This window comes from Accipiter gentilis, chromosome 17 (assembly GCF_929443795.1).
Source record: "Accipiter gentilis chromosome 17, bAccGen1.1, whole genome shotgun sequence".
In the NCBI taxonomy this organism is placed as follows: Eukaryota; Metazoa; Chordata; class Aves; order Accipitriformes; family Accipitridae; genus Astur; species Astur gentilis.
In genome coordinates, this window is record NC_064896.1 from 5,526,477 (window position 1) to 5,548,823 (window position 22,347).

At 46.9% G+C, this 22,347-nt stretch overlaps 2 protein-coding genes across 3 annotated transcripts; one reads left to right on the plus strand and one right to left on the minus strand.

Moving 5' to 3' along the window:
- Positions 1–212: 212 nt before the first annotated feature.
- On the minus strand, positions 213–13,096 carry SRSF4 (serine and arginine rich splicing factor 4). Of its 2 annotated transcripts, XM_049819727.1 has the most exons (6): positions 12,941–13,096; positions 5,767–5,909; positions 4,782–4,894; positions 2,791–3,005; positions 1,833–1,916; positions 213–1,653 (listed from the first exon to the last, which is right to left on the minus strand). In XM_049819727.1, exons 1-6 carry the CDS (start codon positions 13,045–13,047, stop codon positions 870–872), a joined length of 1,446 nt encoding a protein of 481 aa, XP_049675684.1. In that variant the 5' UTR covers positions 13,048–13,096; the 3' UTR covers positions 213–869. The 2 variants fall into 2 exon arrangements, with proteins under 2 accessions (XP_049675684.1, XP_049675685.1); XM_049819728.1 differs by lacking the exons at positions 5,767–5,909; positions 12,941–13,096 and adding an exon at positions 5,215–5,472.
- A 143-nt stretch (positions 13,097–13,239) lies between these two features.
- On the plus strand, positions 13,240–18,381 carry LOC126046843 (heat shock transcription factor, Y-linked-like). The gene is given in 3 exon segments (XM_049819729.1): positions 13,240–16,171; positions 16,174–16,364; positions 17,025–18,381. Coding segments are annotated over 3 exon segments (1,302 nt in total). The 5' UTR covers positions 13,240–15,702; the 3' UTR covers positions 17,667–18,381.
- Positions 18,382–22,347: the final 3,966 nt, after the last annotated feature.

Genomic DNA, 22,347 nt, shown 5'->3' on the forward strand with positions numbered 1-22,347 from the left:
GTTAAACCTCCAAACAACGCAGTAAGTGTTTCTAGAGAAACAAGTTATTTTAACTCGATTGTATTTGAGTGTCATGACTATATTAATATTGAAGTGGCTTTCTAAACCAAGAACCCATTCTCTGCAAGTAACTTCTGCAAATTCAAGCTTACACCAATTGATATAAAACACTGACAAATCACAACACGACTTCATGTAACCACCACCAAATGTCATCAAGCAAAAATAGTCTTTATTCAAATTTCATGGAAACAGGAATCACTGTACTTTGCAAGACAGGGAAAAATAAAATAAAAAAATTTAATATAAAACAAGGATATTGTCACAATACCAGAATATGGAACTATACTTCTTTTCCCTATGGATTACTGCAAGTACCTATATTTTCTTTTTCCTTTTGACTGTGCTATTCACAACTTTGTAAGTCCAAAAAATATGAAACAGAAGTAGTATGAAACCTAAGACTTAGCACTTCCACTAAATGGCATACATCAAAGGGCATCAATTCAAGGGCAAAGACTGTTGAAGCCATCATACCTACCTATCAGTCATCACTGCAATCTCATAAACCCACCAAGGTGCAGTGCTTATTCTCTGCAAGGCTCTTCCTGGAAAACAGGGCAATTTTGGTGCTCTAGGAAGAGTTATATTTAAAGAGAACATTTCTATAGGATAGAAAATGAGCTGAACAGCCTTGCATCAGAGAGCATTGCAGAGAGGGAGCACTGCAGTTAATAATGACAGACATACCATCAGGGTTGTTAAAAATATACAGCATCGACATGTTTTCTACTTCAATCACTTGCGCTACAACTACTAAACATGTACAAAAGACTTTTCCAACCATTCCAAGTGTGGCTGCAGCAAGGTTAGGATCTGGAGCGAGACCTTGACCGCGATCGGGAGTGTGACCTAGAGGGAGACCTAGATCTAGACTTGGACCGGGACCTAGGCTTTGAAACAGATTTAGACCTGGAACGAGAATCTGACTTGACATTTGGTTTTGACTTGGAAATCGACCTAGACCTGGAGCGAGACACCCGACGTCCGACTGCATCCTCACCCTCACCTTTTGCCTCCTTTTTGTCAGAATCTGCTTTTAGATGCTCCTTTTCTTTGGAGACTGACCTGGACCGCTCGTGGCTGTCCTTCCTTTTCTTCTTGCTACTTGGTTTGCTGTCTCGCTTGCTGCGTCTCTTGCTTTTCTCACTCTTGCTGCGGCTTCTGCTTCTACTTCTGCTGTCATCCCTGCTTCTCTTCCTACTTTTCCTTTTATCCTTACTGTGGCTCCTGCTCCTACTCTCATCCCTGCTCTTGCTCCTGCTTCTAGCCTTGCTAATGCTCTTCTCCCTGTCTTTGCTTCTACTCTTCTCCTTGCTCCTACTCCTCATGCTCTCCCTCATCTCTCCCCTGTCCTTACTCCCACTCCTGCTCCTACTCTTTTCCTTGCTGTGGCTCCTGCTCTTTGCTTTCTCATCACTGTTATGGAGAGTGCCCTCAGGTTTATCTTTACTTTTGTTTCGGGATTTCTCTGCACTCCTGCTGCGGCTCCTACTTTTATCCTCTTTACTTGGAGTCCTGCTTTTCTCTTTTTGGCCTCTGCTACGGCTCTTGCTTCGACTACGGCTCTTGCTTCTGGAACGGGACACAGACCTGAAAGCACAAAGGCAACAGACAGCTCCACTTTAGTGCAGCTTGGATTTGACTAGCACTTAAATAGCATGCATAATATGGTAGGGAAAAGAAAAACAAGCAGTGTTCCTACTGTAGATTTAGGATGATGCTTCTCATTTAAGTGGGTAGCCCCCATTTCTTCCAACACAAAGACATACCTGGATCTTGATCTACTCTTGGAGCGACTACTACTGGCACTGCGGCTCCTGCTCTTATGAGAATGTCTGCTTCGAGAGCGAGACCTGGAACAAAATCAACCAGCTTAACATTAGCACATGCTCACGGAGAACTTGTGATCCCCCAGTCCCCTGTGGGTAAAACCCCATAGTATTAAAGCACCTTTCAAGCAGCTGAATGGTGATAGCGTTACACAGTAAAGTTACAAACTTAGAGTACCCTTCTTCCCACTGCTCATCCTCTGCTGCCATGTCTGGAAGTGAGCAGCGTTGCTAATCTGGAAGAAAATAGGCAACCTTATTTAAGATAAGGAAACGAGAATCACTTTCCCAGTCAAGTCAGAGGTTGAATACAGTGAGACACTAGGATAAAGCTTTGACTTCAGGCTTTGATTTCATAAGCAAGCTGTTCTGTGAACAGTAGAAGTTTGCCTGAGTTTTCTTGCAACAAGTTCTACTCCAGAATGGAAAGGGGAAATACTTGGTGGTGTGTGCTGAAGCAGTTCGCTTGATCACACAACGAAAGCAGCAAATCTCTAAGAAACAGGGAATGGATGGGGGATTCCAAGCTGAGAAAGTACTGTTAGTCCTGGTGCTTATAGCAGAACACAGTGTTCAGAGCTGAAGTGTTAAAAGCACCTTCTGTTTCATTCTGTATGCACAGCTCCACCTGCAAGACAGCAAGAACTACAGACTTGATGTAGTTGGGGAAGAACAGTAGCACGCCGTCAGGTGTTTAGCTAGCAGATACACACATTCAGCAAGGAAGACACCTCTGAACAGAAGCCTCATTTCCCTTGGTTACTTGCAGGTAACTAATACATTCTCAAAAACTAGATTTATTGAGAACTCTGAACACTTCCAAGATGTTTTTGAACCTGCTGCATATTCATGTAATTGCAGCTAGATTCAGCCTGAGCTATGTGATAAAGAGACATACCTCGAATGGCTTCGGCTTCTGGAGTAAGAGCGGCGCCGTCTTGATCCAGGTCTGTCTTCCACTAATCTAATCTTTCTGCCATTTACTTCTGTCCCGTCCAGCTTTTCAAGGGCTCTTTTCATGTCAGAATAGGATTTGAACTCAATCACACCTTCATTTTTCCTTCCTTTGTGTGCATCTGCATATGTCACTTCCCCTGCCTGACGCATATAATCCTAGAGGAAGAGGACAGAATAACCATTGCCTCGAATCCACAGCCAGGCTTCCAGGCTGACCCTGTTCATTTTTGCAACGATTCTCACTTAGCCTCTTCTATTCACACAGATGTCAGCAAGGGTTTTAGCACTGCAAATGCTGTTTGGTTAACGCCAAGGTTGCTGAGCAAGCCAAATAACACACTATGATTTCACAGAGTTTGTGTGATTAGAACCAAGGTGGTGTTGATAGTTTTGAGCCAAACAATAATTTAAGGTCTCTCATCTCGAATCTAGTATCAAATATGCTCTGGACTATGATAAGTTTCAAATTACAAAAGTGATTAAAGAAGTAAAATACTTGCTCTCTAAATCATGTTTTCAAATCTAACTTGGGAAAGGTGATAAACTTAAAGGTTGAATAAGAAGAGGCAAGAAGACTACAGGCAAGCAGACTTCCCTTCGTCCTCCACCTAGGTAACACATCTCATTCTACTGGAAGAAGCCGCCACACGAGTAAAAGCTCAATTCATTTCCCCACTTCATGCTTCCTGGCTTCTCTGTTTCAATTACTGAACACCTCTGTTTATCAAGGAGGGCCATTCTGCCCTGCTTCAAGCAAGCTGTCAGACAGGGCCATCTTTCAGCCGCTGTGGACTTTGGCTGCAATGGAAATGGGGCACAGAACTCCGGTTCAGTCTGTTTTCAACCCAGCTACTCCCATCTTAAATACACTGAAATGAAAGCTATTCAAAAAAAGCAATGCATCCATTAGAGGATTAATCATGCCATGCTCTACTTACAATTTTTAATACCAGAAGCAAAGACAAGCTATTGATGGTGTGAAGCATTAACAACAAAAGACATTTGAAGAATCTCAGTACATACCTGAACTAGTGTTACATATTCAATTACAGACCAGTTTCTACTACGTCAAAGTTTGTTTAGAACAAATTTTACACATCCTTAAAAGAGAACCATAAAAGAAAGCGTTCCTGTAAGAACAAGTGCTTTTAACCATTGCTGCTAAGTTTGACAAGGAAACACTGTTTTGCACCTACTATCGAAATTCTGCTCCCTGTCCTGCCCCCTCAATCCATGATGTAGATAATCACAAGTCAACACTTCACCTCCAGGATACTCAGAGTTACTGTGGGCTTCACAGTGTTACCCAACACTTCCACTGCTGAGAATCACTTTCCATTCCTTTGGACTTAAGAAAATACTAGCTTCTGGCAGCGGTTTTGCATGATTGCTCATTCTGGAAGCATCCTTTCCCTGAAACTCTTTTTAAAACAGCTTTACATGGTATGGACATTCTTAACAGAGACTGTGCAAGAACGATGCAATCATTTCCAAATAGCTCTAGCACCTTACAAGTTGATGAGTAAAATCCAAAGTGACAAGGGCAAACTCCTCCATCTCCAGTGAATCCTGCCACCGGCAGGATTAAAGTCTGTTTTGACAGGGCTTAAAGATAAGATAAAACACATCTGTACATGATGTTGGTTTGTGTTAAGGAAAAAAGTTATTCTCCCACTGTCCAGTGACACAAAGTATGCAGGTGCAATTCCCAATGTCGCATTAATGATTTCATATATACAAATACACTTCTGTATTGACTTAATGTGTGTATTACTTCCAAAATCTACTTGTATACATATGAGCACACAGACTTATTAACAATTTGGAGTCAAGAACACAGGTGTATACCATTTTTCCTTGTTGAAACGGAAGCTAACTTTTTTACCCTTTGTGCTCTTTAATAGAGAGAGGGTAAAGAAAGGAGCCCCATACCTTAAGGTCTTGCCAACTGCAGCGGCTTGACAAATTTTCCACAATCAATCTGTATTCTGTACGGGTAGGAGGACCGTACTTATCTCTTCCGCTTCTTCTATAACCATATCCACCTTTAGGAGGTGACAAGCAGACAGCAGTACTTCAACTAGGGAAATGGAGCGCTCACTCTACATCCCGGATGAAAACTGTTCTGACCCGTATGTTCGCAAGGACATTAAAAATTCACCACCCACTAGTCTGAATTCGATCCCCCTTGTATAAAATGTTACAAAGATCCAAAGCATTAAAAAACTTTTACTACAAGCACATAATTAAAACAATGCACATAATTATAATTACGTTACAATTAACATGCAATTAAATTTAAAGTTATTTTTAAAACAGTTTGAAAGAAGAAACCGAATTAAGCCAGTTTACTAATGTTACTTACATTGCTTAAAGGCTTTCTGAATATCTGACATGAATAAAGCTTTTCAGGCACCTATTTCAGATTAATCTCATCTGTCTCTAACCCTTGGGATCCTCACCACCCAGGTCTAATGGGAAAAGGTTGCGGTCGTCACATGGCTTCCTTTTTTGGTCAGCCAAGGGCCACAAAGGTCAAAGAGCCACTCATGGAAAGGTAACCCAAGGTCAGCAAATGGAACGGGCAGTCATCTTAGCCTCAAAGGACTCTTTTAATTAAAACATTGAGGTCTTTGTTAAATCTATGTTAAACATCACATTGCAAATAAACCATTCAAATAGTTAAATGAAATGATAATAATAAAAATGGTACAAGAAACTGTGTTTATTAATTTATCAATTAAAATAGTTTAATACAACAAACAAGTTAATAAATATTCAGATCAAGTTACATTTACATTTACAGAACACTATTCACAACTTCATATCATTTTCTTTTAAAATTACTTTTTAAAAAATGAGCAAAAAATGTTTTATTTAAAATAAATCACAGATACAAATGCATGTTAGTGCTTACTGCGTCCAGAACCGTAACTGCTGTCACGACGTGGGCCTCTGGCATGCTCAACGATCACTCTCTCCCCACAAAGATCTTTACCATTTAGCTCATAAACAGCATCATCTGCATCTCGCAGATCATCAAACTCAACAAAGCCATACCTAGAGAGAGGGAGAGAAAAAGAATCACTGGGAAGGAACTGAACTCGAGGTATCTGTGCTCAAAACCAACTCGCATCCCACAGCAGGTTTCTGCAGGGCCTGAAGAACATGCCTCTCTGCATGCTCTTCTTTAGATGAACAGTGGTTGCAACCTCCTGAAGGCTACCTAAGGGTTCAAGGCCATGAACACTACACCCACAAACCCACTAAACATGGCACTATGCTGCACCGTATTCAATAAATAATACAATAAATTTGCTCAACAGCCGTGAGGCTGAAATGGCATTTGACAGCTATTGCAGTATATATATTCCATGGATTAGGATTTATGAGATTTTTGAGAAGTCCTGGGTTCATTCCTGGTTCTATTACAAAGCTACCTTAATTCCTATACTTCAAAGGGAAATATTCATTCACCTCTGCAAACACAAGTGGTCTGTACACCCTGCATGAAAGGTCCAACAAGAAAGAAAATAGGAAGGCAGGTTAGGAAAAGGGATTTTGTTTTAATCAGACTCATTTTACTATTGACTGTGGACAGTACTTATGGTTTGGGTAAGAAAGGCAACGTGCTCATGCAACAGGACAGATCTTCCACCTGCGGAGATACTTGCAGCTTCCCATGTACTGCTGAGAAAGTGTTTTATGCCCACTGTATTTCCAATATCCTAGCATTTAAGAGAGCATGGCAAGTCCAAAACTTGTTAAGAGACTTAAAAAAACCACAGCATCCAGACAGGAACAAATTTCCTGGGCAAATGAAGAGTCCACCTGCAGCCAAGAGGCCTTGCAAGGGCAGCACAGGGTGCAGGTCCAGAGATGAGCAAAGTTTTGTGTTTGAAAACACCTGCTGCATTAGGCTTGCTCAAGACTTGGAAGTCACACACAGATCAAGCACAAGAGGAAGGATATAAATTGAAAAAAAATAGATTATGTTAATTTCAGCATTCAAATGAACCTTGTGGTATCAGTTCCCTATTACCAAAAATGAACACAATACAGAGACGAAAGCTCACAGACCACTGCTTGCCTGAAAAGTTAACGCATCTTCAGTTTAAGCTTCAGAGGTGCCATAGGCATCAGTGCCAACATCAGGCTGCTGCAAGTGCCTAATCCCTGTTGGCTAGAGATCCCAAAAGACTGAATGTAGGGTTTTAAAATAATTTCTCACAGCTGGTGCTCAGGAACAAGCTGGTGACTTGCTTACAGTTGCAGAGCAAATTCACAGCAGCACTGAAGCAAAACTCAAGCCTGCCAATTTCTAACCTGACAAGAGTTAAACACCTACTTAAAAAACAGCATTGTGTAAATACCCATTATCCCAACAGGTCAGGGGAAGAGGACAAAAAGCATCAGAGTGCTGTTTATCATAGTTCAGAGCCTACCTGTGTTTGAAATGACTTCTCCTTCCGTTACCTGCCAAGACCAGATCCGGGCTCCAGAGTCCCCCAGGCAATAGCCAAGGATGCTGCAGCCCCGTGCACAACTGGGAGCCTCTTTTCACCTGCAACCTCTCTGGCTGCTGTAAGCAAACACATAATCCTGAACTCGGGTCTTAGCAAGTCTCAGGGGGAAATTTTTGTGAGTGATGGTGTATTAAATAATCCAGAAGAACAAAGCCCTGATACAAAAATGTTGGCCTCACTTCATTTTCAAGCTTTCTCACTACCTCTCCCAACCACAGCACTACCAGCAGCTACAGCTTTGCTGTGTAATGATAACTGTATTAACAAAATACTTAAGAGTGACTCCAAACACCACAAATAAGATGGCTGCTTTCGCATGCAATTGCTGTAGTTTCATGGAAGAAACAAGTGTGATTGATTTATAACAACTGAAACAATCACAGTCATAAAACCATTCAAATTGCAACTTTCTTCCATTCACTTCCAAAAATAAAGCAAGCGAGCGTAAACGTTTAAACAAGATCTCACCCTAAAAGCAATTACTTACAAGGTGAAGTGGCTGGTACGCACCAGCACTTTCAAGACAATAAATGCACAGACGTTTGAAGCTAGAATAATGGAGGAATATCTGAACTCAATCAGAGCACAGTATTGAACTTGTTCTTCCCAGAAGTGCACCCAGAAGTTGCTTGGGGGGCACTTGGTCACCCATATCACACGCCAGATAAAAAACAGCACCTCCATCAGCGCCTCGCTGCGCAGCACTAGTGGGCTGACACCAGTTCCTCCACTTGGCCTCCCACGGGAATTTGCTCCCAAGATGGTCCTACATCGACAGGACTTCGTCTGGCCAAACTGTGATGGAAAGCGTTAACACTTTTTCTTCTCTTCACTCATTCCAAAAGGGAATGCTTATCATTTACCCTATGCTGTTCGTCTTTTTCATCTGGGAATATGTAAAATGCAAGTAGCCCTAGAATAAAATGTTACTCTGATAGAAAAGGAAAAAACAAAAGTTACAAGAAGAAACTTCTAATTTCTTTTTTAAGACAAACAAGTGAGCTCATACAAACCTTGAGATTACTTGCACTTAAAGAATACTAAAAATCATACCCCACATCACTCATAAATGAAAGTAATACTGACCCACTTGTTAAATATGTGTAATATTGCACCGTACGATCTGAAAACATGAATCAAAAACCTCCAGAAGCACAGTTTTACACCACAGAAAGCCACAATTGCTGACACAGCCTTAACTACAGCAATCTGAACCTGCTGTTATATGACAACGGTGCAAGTAAATCTTCTTTTAAATGCCTACTATTACTACTTCATATGTGGCATAAAACTACTTACTAAAAATGTCAATGCAATTTACTTCAGCTAATGTGAAGCTACACCATTTTCTGTTCACGTATGAAAAAAGGAAAAAACTACAGGAGTATGTCCTTATCCCAAGCAATTCCAATAGACTGAACCGCCTAAAAGGTGGGAGTTTTGTTTTTTAAATCCAAAGTGAAAGGAAAAATGTGGTTTTCTAAAATTGCTTAATACCTGAAATAAAAGGCAGACCCTCATCTTTCTCCTCCTTTCAGCTGTTCCCCCACCTGCATCACTTTGAAAGCCCGCCGGATCCTCCCAGCTGGCTCTGCGCCCGCTCTCCATGCCAGCCCACCAGGACCAGCACAAAGCCCACCTCTATGACATTACCCACGTGCCAATTTTCTCCCACTACTCATCAACAGCTGGTGCTGGATGAGTCCCATGAGCTGAGAAGATCCTCAAAGCTGCTGTCCCTGCCTTTTGCCAGCATAGGCTAGAAATCTGTGAAGTTCAGATGGGTTGCAATCCGTCTGAGCTTGTCCTGCAGCTGCAGGGTCGATTCAGCAGCTGCTTTGCAGGTTCCCAAAAAAGAGAGACCTGCTCAACTCTTGCCCCGCTCTCAACAAATCAAGTTGACCGTCTGGCAGCTTTCCGAATTTCATATTACACAATTGCTTCATATGGACAGATACTCTCAAAATGAGCTCACTGCACCTCCACCGTTCCTCCTGCATCTCTGGATGAGTGAGGTCAGGGCAAACAGGCATCAACACAGGCAGCCGCAGAGAAGGAAATGCATGGAAAACTGATTCCTGGCTTCAGCTTCACTTGGAATAAAGAATGCAATATGTCCAGCCCTAAAAAACACTCCCGAAAGGTAACTTGTAGGCAGTTCACAAACCACTTGGGCTTCTTGCTTGAGCGGTACGCTCACCCACACCGTAGCTAGGAAGGGTAACGGCAGAGACGCAGGCAGCACTCTGCATGTCGGTTCTGCTCAGACCAGGCTACAGCCAGGAGCAGGGCATTATCAAGGAAAAGCATCTTCAGGCCTCCTGAAACAAAACACTCATTTAAATGAGTCACTGAAGTTACAACCTCAAAACATACTTGATTTTCAATACTTAAACTACTTAAATGTAAGAAGTGGTAGTGATTCTTCTAAGTTTCTGCACTAATGACAAACACTGCTGAGAATCTCTGGTCTTCTAGCACAGCTGAACACCGTAAAGCAAAAAGAAATTAAAATCTCACCTTATTCACACTAATATTAGCAAAGGAAAAAAAAATGATACACAAATCCACTGGAGTTAAAATACAATTCATTAGGAGGTCACCTTACTGTCATCTAGCTGTATTGGGTATCATTATGTTGTCACACCAATTTGATTATTTTTTTTTTTTAATACCAATTGCTCCAATTGAAGTTAACAAGCATTAAATATTTTGGTGGGGATGGTGCAGGGAAATTAAATCCCTTCTCTTCGGGCAACAAATACAGACTTTGAACCTAGACAGATGAAAAAATTCAAGTTTGAAGCTTTTAGTTTTAATCTGTGTTCCTCAATGTGTTGGAGAGGTTACATCCCTCTGTCTTGCAGATATTTTATGAGGGTGAAGCCATGAATTCTCGAAAGCTGGTCAGGGTGATGCAGGGCAGGTGAGTACACAGGCAAAACTACTTTTTAACCTAGCGAGATTGCAGATTGGTTTCCCCATCAATGAAAGCTTGCAGCTAGAGTTATTACAGCTAGTTTTTAGAAGATAAAAATGCAGGCTGAAAAGTCCAATTTTCTGATCACTTAGTACATATGCTACTGCCACACACAGCTCCAGTTGTCAATGCAGTTCTGAGTAGGAAAAAAAATACAACTGGAAATTGCAACTTGGAATGGAGAATTCTACAGAAACTGGATTTTTTTCCCCATCCTTCTCTCAGGTAAACATTTCTTTAAGCCTTTGAATTGCAAGCTTAAATTACAATTAGCAGCAAGCAGGACCCAGCTAAGCTTTTAGGACTTCGCTGTATCACATTGCAGTTTCATCCTCTTGCTTGAGCCTTTCAGCTCAACTGCTAAAATACTGAATGGCTAATCTCCTGCTAGCTGAGCATCGAAGATAGCCCACAAATTTCCAGAAGAAACTGAAAGAATCTCTCAAGTCAAACGCTGTGTAGTAATTTTTAATCATTTGCTAAGCACTACTAAAAATAAGTTGTGGAGAAAGGATCAGAGGGTGAACAAAGCAAACTGCGGAGTACCCCAGCAAAAGTGCAGCACAAGGCTACCCCAAGTAGAGACACAAAATCTGATAGCTCAGGTAAATTTTTTGTCAAACTGGAATTTAACAACAAACCAACAGCTGCCTGTTGAAAGAACTTCAGAATATAAAACTAAGAAAGGAGTTAAATTGTTGAGTTAATCCAAGAAATACAGACTGAGCTCTAACCCACAGCTGAAGTCATCTGCTACAGAAGCAAACAGCAAGGTGAATGACACCTCAATTACATTGAGTTTCTTGTATTCCTTCCATTACCTGCAACTTTTGAACTCTGTCTCCCCCAAGTAAGGTTACAAAAATGACTTTAGCTCTGTAATAAAAGCGTATCGCATACAGACCACCTGAATTTTAGATACAACCAGGCTGTGCCTTCCTCCCCTCTATACCTGGTACCATTCACACTTATGATGCCACAAGTTTGGGCTGTTCAAGCACACCAGTAAGTTGACTCCTGCGCCCACACCACCTCCCCACAGACAATTTCTAAATGCCAAGCTGGGATCATAGGGCTGGTCCTTGGTAGATACTTTTCAATAAAAACAAGGAAACAAGTCCATTAGCCATGTCAGCCACACAACTTGGCAGTTCTATGTCTGCTAAGAAAAAAGTAGAGTTTGTTTTTTCCAACATCTGTCTATGAAACAGAAATATTTGATTTGGAGGCTTTAAATAGCAACAGGAAAACTCCCCCCCACCCCCCACCCCCAAACACTTTCAAGGCTATGCAGTGGAACTGGAAAACAGAGCACTCAGGTATTTCAGTTACGGGCAATCTTCAATACTGCCTGAAGCTGTGTTGGTTAAAACACTGACACGTGCACACTTGTTTGTTTCAATAATGGATTTTATTAATCTTATAAACCTGTTATATGTCCACCTACCAGTACAACTAGCATTCAAACTTCATTAAGTTTGTGGTTTTTTTTTTTTTTTTTTTTTTTTTTTACACTCAAGGACTGACATTTACAAGAAATTCCTCTTCTCCACTTCTAAAGTGAAATTAATAATTAGCTCCCCTGGCTACTAATAATAAAATCCATATTCCACTTGGCCTTCCTAAGCAAGACTTCAAGTTGGGTTTCTTGTAAAAAGTAAAGATGCCAACACTTGTGAGGCTTTAAGTGTTGGGGAAAAAGAAGACACCAAAAATAGCAATTTATTTTCTCTTGAAAAATCCACACTTGAATGTCTTGGGCAAGTCCTGGTGGAGCAGGATCCAAACCCTCTAGGTGCAGGAAGGGGTCAGTTGCTGGAACAGCACACAGGTGAGAACACACACGGTACATCAGGGCTTCTGTGGGGCTTTGGGGGGGCAGGACACCCCCACTGGCTGATGCTGCCGTGAACCTCCCACCCTGGGGGCTCTGAGAACAGACCTCTGCTGCTGCAAAGGGGGGTCTCTGCCCCCCACAACAGGTTGGGTTTTTGGGGGGGGGTGGGGGGGTTTGTCCTGGGGTATGGCCTGGCTCACACTTGGGTGCTCATCCTGGGGCATGGAGAGGCCTGGGGGCGCAGGGGAACCCCTCAGGGGACACCCCCTCCCCACAGAGGGGGGCAGGACACAGGTGACATGCCCCCCCCAGCCCCTCAATAACTGAAGCAGGGACCCAGGTGTCCTGCCCCCACCCTTTGCCACAGAGGCCCAAGGGTCCTGTCCCCCCCCCATTGCCACAGAAACCCAGGCGTCCTGCCCCCCCCCCCCCCCCCCCCGCCATAGAGGCCCAGGCGTCCTGCCCCCCCGTTGCCATGGGAACCCAGGCGTCCTGCCCGCCCCCCCCCCCCCTCCACTTCCACAGAGCCCCAGGCGTCCTCCCCACACCTCCCCCAAGGGGCTCAGGTGCCCGGCGGGGACCCAGGCGTCCTGCCCGCCCTCCCCTCCTCCTCCTCCTCCTCTTCCTCTTCCCCCCGGGGGAACCCAGGCGTCCTGCCCGCCCCTCACACGGCAGCCGCCGCCCGGGGCCGGGCCGGGCCGCGCTCCGCCGGCGGGCGGCAGGAGGGGCCGGGCCGGGCCGCGCTCACCCGTTCTTGAGATCCACCTCCAGGATCTTGCCGTAGCCCTTGAAGAACCGCTCCACGTCCCGTTCCCGCGCCTGGTAGCTGAGGCGGCCGATGTAGACCCGCGGCATCGCGCCCGGCGGGGCCGGGGGAGGGGGGGGGGGATGGGGGAGGAGGGGAAGGGGGGGAGGGCGGCCCGTGGGGGCGGGGCTGCACCGGCGGCGGAGCGCGCGCGCCGGGGGCGGGGCGAGGCGGCGGCGCGACGTCACGGCGCCGCACGGGGAAGGGAGAGGGAGTGATGAGGAGGGGAGGAATACGTCACTGAAGGGCACGCCTCCCTCCCCGCCTCCCGGCCTGGCCGAGCCGCTCTTAAAGGGGCCACGCCACTGCGTGGAGTCGACTGTGAGACAGCGGGTCTGTGGGCCCCACCGTTCCCATCTACAGGGCAGGGACAGGGGTTCCCCTTCCCCCTATGGAGAGGGCGTATCGGTCCCCCCTTTTCTCATATGCAGGGCACTAATGGGGGTCCCCCATCTGTCAAGGGGCTTGTGGGGTCCCCACTTCCCTGGTATGCAGGGCACGGGTGGGGTCCTCCTTCCCCAGGGGTCTGGGGGCTCCTGGGGTCCCCCCTCCCCATATACGCGGTGTTGTTGGGGTGGCCATCCCGTGGGTCGGGGGTCTTGTGGGGGTCCCCCTTCCCCATGTACACGGCAATGACGGGGGTTCCCTTTCCCATGGGTCGGGGGGGGTTGTGGGGTCCCCTTCCCCCAGCTGCCAGGCACAGGTGGGGGTCCCCCATCTGCCAGGGCCCTTATGGGGTCCCCTATATGGCAGGGGCTTGTGGGGTGCCCCCTCCCCAACGTGCCGGATACTGATGGGCTCCTCCTTCCTCAAATGCAGGCAGGGATGGGGGTTCCCCCTCCCTACACCCCGGGGTGCTCAGGGGTCCCCCCATGACATCCCCCCTCCCTGGGGACACCCCCCCATCCCTGGCCACACTCGGCCATTCCTCATTCCCACCGAGGAGCAACAACATCCCTCTTGCAGATCCCTAAATGCCATTTTTGGGGACTTATTTTTATCGTTTTGGTTGACACATCAGATGCCTAAATCGCACCAAACCCCAGCAGAGGCTCTTGGGAACATTTCAGCTTTAGCAGCCACCACCCCCCTAAAAAAATCTCCACCCCCCCCCCCCCCAAAAAAAATTAATACTGCGTCTCTGCAATGCCAGCAGCTGGATTCCCTAAAAATACCCCCACCATCACCCCCTAAAAAATTAATACTGCGTATCTGCAAAGCCAGCAGCTGGATTTCCAACCACGATCCTGCTCATTTGACAAGTAGAGTTAAATTTAATTATTTATTCCTTCGTGCCCTGGTGTAGGAGTAAGTGCTTGGGAACATTTTGTGAAAATAAGAGAGTTCTCTAAAGCTTGTTAGGTTTTATTGCCGAATCAAATAAACAAGGGGGATAAAAGCTTTGCATTAATTTTTCTGGTTTATGTCACGCTTAATAGTGGTCTTAACAATGTCAGAGTCCCTCTTTTGTTTTTTCCCCCACTTTATTTGTCGATCAGGAAAGCGCTGGGGCACGCAATGCTGCTCTGCCTCCAACACCGTCGTCTGTGCTGCGGGAGTAAGAAAAATGCAAAATATTGAGGGGTTTAATAGTGGTGAGAGAGCAGAGGGAAGATGCTGGCAAGGAGTTTATCACAGGTTACATCTAGTAGGCTTCTTGGTTTGCTCTTGTCTAAGGAAGGTCTGAGTGCTAGGGGTTATGGGGGGATAAAACGGCTTCAACATGTCCAGGCAAATTTAGCTGCTAACACAGGCTGTGAGTTTTAATTTCAAAGTGGTTTGATCTTCCAGAAGCACATGCAGTTGTAGAGGAGCCCCCTCCAACCCCAAGCAATGTCCCTGCCCCACCACCCTTCTTCTCATCCCCCTGGACCCAGAAAATGCATAGGTTTCATACTTAACTCCCCCTTTTCACACCCAAAAGCTATGTTTTTGGAATGAGAGACCCTCCTGCAGCAGTGATTTTACATATCAGTGTTTTCCATTGCATGTCACCCTCCAGGGAGGTAAATATGCCACCTGTGGCTCTTCCTTCCCATCAGCAAAAGGCAGCAGTGGAGCGGTGCGGCTGTTTACCAGTCTCCACCAGCGATACTCATGAAAAAATACTGCATTGACTCCGAAATTGTGGGATGCTCAGCTGGAGGATGGCATTACCCAAAGCACGTTGCGATGCTGCACCATGGCTGTGCACAAAATAACTGAAATCCTTGTTCTGAGCTGGTGCACCAGTTTATTTCAATTGCAGAGTATATTTAAGTGGCATTTCACTTCTAGTTCATCCTACGGAGCAGCACGGAGAGCCTGTTGAAACCTGAGAGCATCACCTGGGCACACAGACAGCCACGACAGAAGCAGCACTACTGAAATCACAGAGCGGGGTTTATTCCATAGAAGAGGGGACAGGCACTTCTGCACAGTGGGAAGGTGCCCAAGGGAAAAACTTCAGGTCTGGGGCACTTTGACGCCCAATGCTGCAGCTTTCCCCATCCCTCCCTGGGCACCATCTCCCAGAGGCAATGGGACGCAGCACTGCCCTAGCAGGACACACCAAATGCAAACACAGTTGGATTCACCTCTTGGCTCAAAACAGCTCTCTCCATGAAAAGAAAACAGGGCTTTCTAGCAATTTCTTCTGTCTTCCACTTCCTGTTGCCACAAGACAGGCACCACGCTGTGATGTCACCATCACGCAACACAGGTAGATGACAGATGACATTGTAGAACTTCCCAGGCAGCTTGCGCCAGGACCCTTCATCCTGCTGACTGGCAGGACAGAGCCTGGCTGGTCAGTGAAAGGGTCACAGCTGGAAGTTGCAGCCAAACTGGGGAAAAAGAAAAAAGCTAAAACGGAGCCACCTTCACCGGAGACATCCTGTGCTTCTGACCCAGAGGAGCCAGACTGGTGGGCGACTTCAGCTTCTCCCGACTACCCAGGAGGTGGTACGGGAACATCCTGGGATGATGCCACTGGACCTTTTGGGGAAGAAAACACTTTTCAAGCTTTGCCTGATGAACCCTGGACCTCCATCATATGTTTTTTTTTCTCAGAGGAGAGCTCTGCCAACACCAACCAGTCTTCAGCCTGCTCCTTCCTCAAGAAGCTCTGGAAGATCGTCAACAGCCATCACTTCCAGTCAGTCTGGTGGGGTGATGATGGAAACTGCATCGTGATTGCAGAAAACTCTTCAGAAGGGAAGTGCTGGGGAGGAGGGGACCCCTGAAGATCTTTAAAACCAAGTCCATGAGAGGCTTCATTTTCCAACTTAACCTCCATGGATTCTGCAAAATGGAAGGAGATTCTCTCATATCTGCCTCCATCAAGGAGGGGCGAGCAGTAGCAGCTGCAGGTTCTGCTCTAGGCAAGGTATGTCGGTTCCTCCACACATGAAAGAACCCTCAGGATATTCTTGGGGAGAGGTTCACATTCAGATAAAATAAGCCTTTACAAGGTAGGAGATGGGGATGGGAGCAAATGGCCTGACTCTGTCTCGCAGGTCATTTTCAGGAATTCTCGATGCAGGATTTCAGAGGAGCAGAAATGCTGACAAATTAAGATTTTGGTTATTTCTGCTTACTTTGAATCTGTGAAACAGAAAGATCAGCCTATCATGTTGTGCTTTCTTTGTGTTTGTGCTGTATCTGGCTGCACCAAAAATTTAAATCTTTTTGTGGCACCTGCTGAATGCTGACAAGATACCGGCAGCATCAAATTATTTCCCCACATGTCCCTTCCACCCTGTGGTGCCTGAAAACTACTGGTATTTGCATTTCTCCACCAGCTTTTAGGCTTTTGAAAACCCTACATTTCTCTGCTCCCAAATGCCAAAAACACAAGGATGGTTATTACTTAACAAAACCCTATCCTAACGTTTTATTCAGCTGAAACTTGAGGTTCAAAATGCCCCAGAGGGCCCTTTTTAATACCCATGTTTGTTTTTGCTGATGCAGATGCTTAGTTATCAGATCTCTGTCTTCCTCCTCCTTGCAATGATGGCAACTAACTCCTCTCCTTTGCGTTTTGTAGCTGCTCTTCTACCACAACCCCTTTTTTAAGAGAGATTGCCCTAACCTCCTCTGGATGTGCACGCAAAGTGCTGGGGAAAGAAAGAGAGCCCCTGCCACATCCCCACTGGGCCCCAACTTGAAGGACGACCACCCGAGAAGAAGACGACCTGATGCTCAGCCAGCGGTAGGAGCTGCGGAGGAGGAGAATGACACCCAGACATCTGCAACCACCAGCTCCACACCAACCGAGCCACGGGCTGACACAACCACCCAGACGGGCAGTGCCGGTCCATCCCCACCAAAACGGCACTGCAGCCACAGCCCGGCTGGCATCCAGGAGGCGGCTCCTGCTCTATCCATGGCTTCACCACACCATGTCACACCTCCTTCCCCAAACAGTCCCTTCACGCTAGCCATGGGACTCCCCACATTTCCATCTGGGCAGCCAAAATTAGTTGCTGTGCAGGTCCCCAGGGCTGGCCTGCCTCCATTCTGCGTTCCACGGTTTGCGATGACCACACTGGCAGCACCATCTGCCGTTCCCGTGCCAGGGCCACCACACGGCCAAGCTCCAACCCACCACCACTGCCCGACCTGCACCTGTGGACCAAACACTGCAGCTGCTGGCAACGGGGTTGGACCTCAGCAGGGGCTGGACTAGAAAGAGCAGAGACCTTCGGTAGCAAGTAAGCATCACAGAGGTAGAAATATATTAGTATAGGAATAAGTAGCAGCAAATTGTTTGCTGTTCTCAATAATAAATCTTTTCAAGTTGCCTTGTCCTGCCTCTGCAGTCTCACAGTGACTGTCTCGACACCCAGGGTGGGGGGGTGCCTTCAGGGACATGAAGGGTTTGGCTCCAGCCCGCAAAAGCCAAAGGCCCCAGGCACTAGCCCTGCACTCAGCAAAAGCCAGCAAAAGGCCAACCTGGGGCTGCTCCAGGAGATGCACCAGCACCCAGGGCCACTTGAACCAAACCAATCCCTCCTAGCTCTTGGGGAGTCCATGCCCCTTCCTCCCCCAGCTCAGACCAGGGGCCAGGGGTGGTGGGACTGCAGGGAGCAGGCTTGAGCTTCTCCTGCCCATCCTACATCCCATCTGGGCACAACTACAGCATTGCAGCTGGCAAAGCGATAAAGTGGTCCTACAGGAGTGAATTCGGTTTGTGTGGCAAGGTTTTGGTAGCGGGGGGGTCTACAGGAGTGGCTTCTATGAGAAGCTGCTAGAAGCTTCCCCTGTGTCCCATGGAGCCCATGCCAGCCAGCTCCAAGTCAGACCTGCCGCTGGCCAAGGCTGAGCCCATCAGCAATGGTGGCAGTGCCTCTGTGATAATAGATTTAAGAAGGGAAAAAAAGTTGCAGCAGCACAGAGAGTGCAGCCAGAGAAAGGAGTGAGAACATGTAGGAGAAATAACCCTGCAGACACCCAGGTCAGTGCAGAAGGAGGGGGAGGAGATGCTCCAGGTGCCAGAGCAGAGATTCTCCTGCAGCCCATGCGGAAGACCATGGTTAGGCAGGCTGTTCTCCTGCAGCCCAGGGAGGTCCATGGGGGAGCAGATCTCCATCTGCAGCCTTGGGAGGACCCCATGCCGGAGCAGGTGTGTGCCCGAAGGAGGTTGTGACCCCATGGGAAGCCCGCACTTGGAGCAGGCTCCCGGCAGGACCTGTGGCCCCGTGGAGAGAGGAACCCACGCTGGAGCAGGTTTTCTGGCAGGTTTTCCTGCGGGGGACCCACGCTGGAGCAGTCTGTGCCTGAAGGACTGCAGCCTGGGGAAGGGACCCACACTGGAGCAGTTCGTGAAGAACTGCAGCCCGTGGGAAGGGACCCACATTGGAGAAGTTTGTGGAGGACTGTGTCCTGTGGGAGGGACCCCACACTGGAGTAGGGGAAGAGTGTGACAAGTCCTGCCCCTGAGGAGGATGAAGTGGCAGAGACAATATGTGATGAACTAATTGTAATCCCCATTCCCTATCCCCCTGCGCTGCTGGAGGGGAGAGGAGGTAGAGAATCCGGGAGTGAAGCTGTGCCTGGGAAGAAGGGAGGGGAGGGGGGAAGGTGTTTTAAGATTTGTTTTTATTTCTCATTACCCTACTCTGGTTGATTGGCAATAAATTAATTTTCCCTAAGTTGAGTCTGTTTTGCCTGTGACGGTAATTGCTTGAGTGATGTCTCCCTGTCTTTATCTCGATCCATGAGCCCTTTGTTATATTTTCTCTCCTCTGTCCAGCTTGGGGGGGGAGTGCTAGAGCAGCTTCGGTGGGCACCTGGCATCCAGCCAGGGTCAAGCCACCACAAGGAGTCATGACTTAGACTTACTGGAGCAAGAACCTCTCCCTTCAGCATTTACTAAGGCTTCCTTCAGAGAAGAGGCTTTAACCAAAGCATTTAAACAAGATGCTATATCATGATCCCCTTCCTTTCCACAGAAGATGGAATTTTGGTTTTTGGTGAGAGCAGATCTGTAGCACTGGCTGTGGAAGATGCTCCACACTGCACAGCCATTTATGCAAAAAAAAAAACCAAACCAAAACCACAGTGCTCATGAGAAATTAGATCACGAGTTCATAGGTTCACAGTAAACAGGCCGCACTGCCCAGCGCAGTCCAATCATGGAAAGATTCCCTAAATTAGGTCCCAAGGTAACAGAGCTGAGTATGTGATTCCACCTCCCAAGTTAAGCATCTGTATGCCAGACGAAGAGGACAACAGCCAATTCAACTGGCACCGGGAAAAGCAGCAGACAAATGTATTTCATCTCATGACCTGTCCTGATGACTTCAAAATCAGTATTGCTGAATCGGTGGCTTGGGTTACAGGAATTGGAGATCTTCAATAGCTTCTGAGAGCTTTCCAGGTCTGCACAAAGTCACTGAGAAGCAGATCAAAGTGGGAACAGTAGCTCGAGCAAGGTTCACAGACGGAAACATACCCAATGAAGTCATGAATGTTAAAAATGCTAATCCAGAGAGGGGGATGTCACTTGTACCGAACCAGGTGTTGAAGACTTCTGGGCTTGTAACACAGTCTTCAGCAGAGGACACCCAGATCATTTCTCACTTTGGTTTTCGAAGCTAGTGGTCCCCAAAGTGGGGTGTGCAAGACAATCCATCAGGATGCTAGAAGGAAATATTTATTTTCGTTTTATTTATATATTGTCATTCAGAGATGGTATATTCTCAACAGCAAATGACTTCTTTACAATACATTGGAATTAAATGGGGAGCAACCATGAAAATCTCTCCTACCACATGGAGATTTGCTGCTTTTCTCATGGCAAAGGGCTTAAAAGACCTGTCGAACTCAAAGGAGTTTCATTTGACAAAAAGACAAGCGTTGCAAACTTGCTGATGACCAGCTGCTGTCAGTAGTATGCTACCTAGCAGATACTGTCCAAAAAATAAACACACTGAAGTTGCCCCTTCAAGGTGAATGGGCCATTTGAACCACGAGTGAGGAAGTAACTGCTTTTTGAAAGAAACGCATGCTATGGAGAGAGCATTTGCTAAAACCCCCAACATGCAACACCTTCTAGTCAGTTTGCAAGCACAACTGGCTGACACCAGGGAAGATGGACATTTAACAGCCAAGAAAACTCTTTGCCTAAGCAGTGGGTGGATTGAAAAACAAGAATTGTGGTTTAAATAAACGCAGGCAACGATGCACTTCTTCCATTTGCATCTACACATGTATGTCAGGAATTTTTTTTCAGCAGTGAGAGTCATTAAAACCAAGTATCATAATAAACTGGACTTAGATCCAGCCCTTCGGATGGCTTTATCGCAATGTGCTAAACCAAGATTTTCAAAACTAATGAGGCATAGGCAATCACAGAGCCCTCACTATAAAATATTGTTATTATTAGTAGTATTTTTTTAGCAAGAGAGAAAGGGGGGTTTTACCATTAATAGAGTAAAATTAAAAAAATGTTTTCAAATATTGTTCATCTTTATCACCTGCTTTTTAAATTTCTACCGTTTGTGTATGTCTTACAGGGTTCCTAATTAGGAGAACATACATATGATTTATAAATAAATAAGTACACATATTTGGGGGGGGGGGGGGGGGTGTATGCTCAACAATTGTTTACTGATAGGAGCGTGCCATCAAAGAAACCCTCTTAAATAGCAGAGAGCAATGGTAAGATGGACCTTCCCTTCCCCCGCAAGACCCTCAGCCACAGTCCAGCTATTGCACTGATTGTCACAGAATCATTGAATCATTTAGGTTGGAAAATACCTTTAAGATCATCGAGTCCAACTGTAAGCCTAACACTGCCAAGTCCACCACTAAACCATGTCCCTAAGTGCCACATCCACACATCTTTTAAATACCTCCAGGGATGGTGACTCAACCGCTTCCCCGGGCAGCCTGTTCCAATGCTTGACAACCCTTTTGGTGAAGAAACTTTTCCTAATATCCGATGTAAACCGCCCCTGGCGCAACTTGAGGCAATTTCCTCTCATCCTATCGCTTGTTACTTGGGAAAAGAGACCGACCCCCCACCTCACTACAGCCTCCTTTCAGGTAGTTGCAGAGAGCGATAAGGTCTCCCCTCAGCCTCCTTTTCTCCAGGCTGAACAACCCCAGTTCCCTCAGCTGCTCCTGACAGGACTTGTTCTCTAGACCCGTGCTGCACCATCTTCGTTGCCCTTCTCTGGACACGCTCCAGCACCTCCATGTCTTTCCTGCAGTGAGGGGCCCAAAACTGAACAGAGGACTCGAGGTGCGGCCTCACCAGTGCCCAGTACAGGGGGATGATCACCTCCCTGCTCCTGCTGGCCACACTAGTTCTGATACAGGCCAGGGTGCTGTTGGCCTTCTTGGCCACCTGGGCACACTGCCGGCTCCTGTGCAGGTGGCTGTCGACCAGCACCCCCAGGTCCTTTTCTGCCAGGCAGCTTTCCAGCCACTCTTCCCCAGGCCTGTAGCGCTGCGTGGGGTTGTTGTGACCCAAGCGCAGGACCCGGCACTTGGCCTTGTTGAACCTCATACAGTTGGCCTCGGCCCGTGTTTTGGGTTCGTGTGGCGGGGTTTTGGTAGCGGGGGAGGGGCTGCAGGGGAGTCTCCTGTGAGAAGCTGCTGGAAGCTTCCCCGGCTCCCAGTCGGACCCGCCGCTGGCCCAGGCCGAGCCCCGCAGCGACGGCGGTCGCGCCTCTGGGAGAACAGGTTTCAGAAGGGGAACCTGCGGTGAGTAGTGGGAGTGGAATGTGAGAGGAACCCCTCTGCAGATCCCGAGGTGAGTGAGGAAGGAGGGGAGCCCACGCCGGAGCAGGTGGGTGCCCCCCAAGATGGCCGCCACTCCCTGGGAAAGCCCGCGCTGGAGCAGGCTGGGACTGAAGATC

Bases quoted from the DNA above. Each gene is read 5' to 3' on its own strand.
- SRSF4 (XM_049819727.1), bottom strand. From the start codon at position 13,047: ATGCCGCGGGTCTACATCGGCCGCCTCAGCTACCAGGCGCGGGAACGG. The intron at 4,895-5,766 runs GTAAGCACTAAC...CACCTCCTAAAG, and splicing joins CAGTTACGGTTCTGGACGCA to GTGGATATGGTTATAGAAGA. The intron at 1,654-1,832 runs GTATGTCTTTGT...TTGTGCTTTCAG, and splicing joins AAGAGTAGATCAAGATCCAG to GTCTGTGTCCCGTTCCAGAA.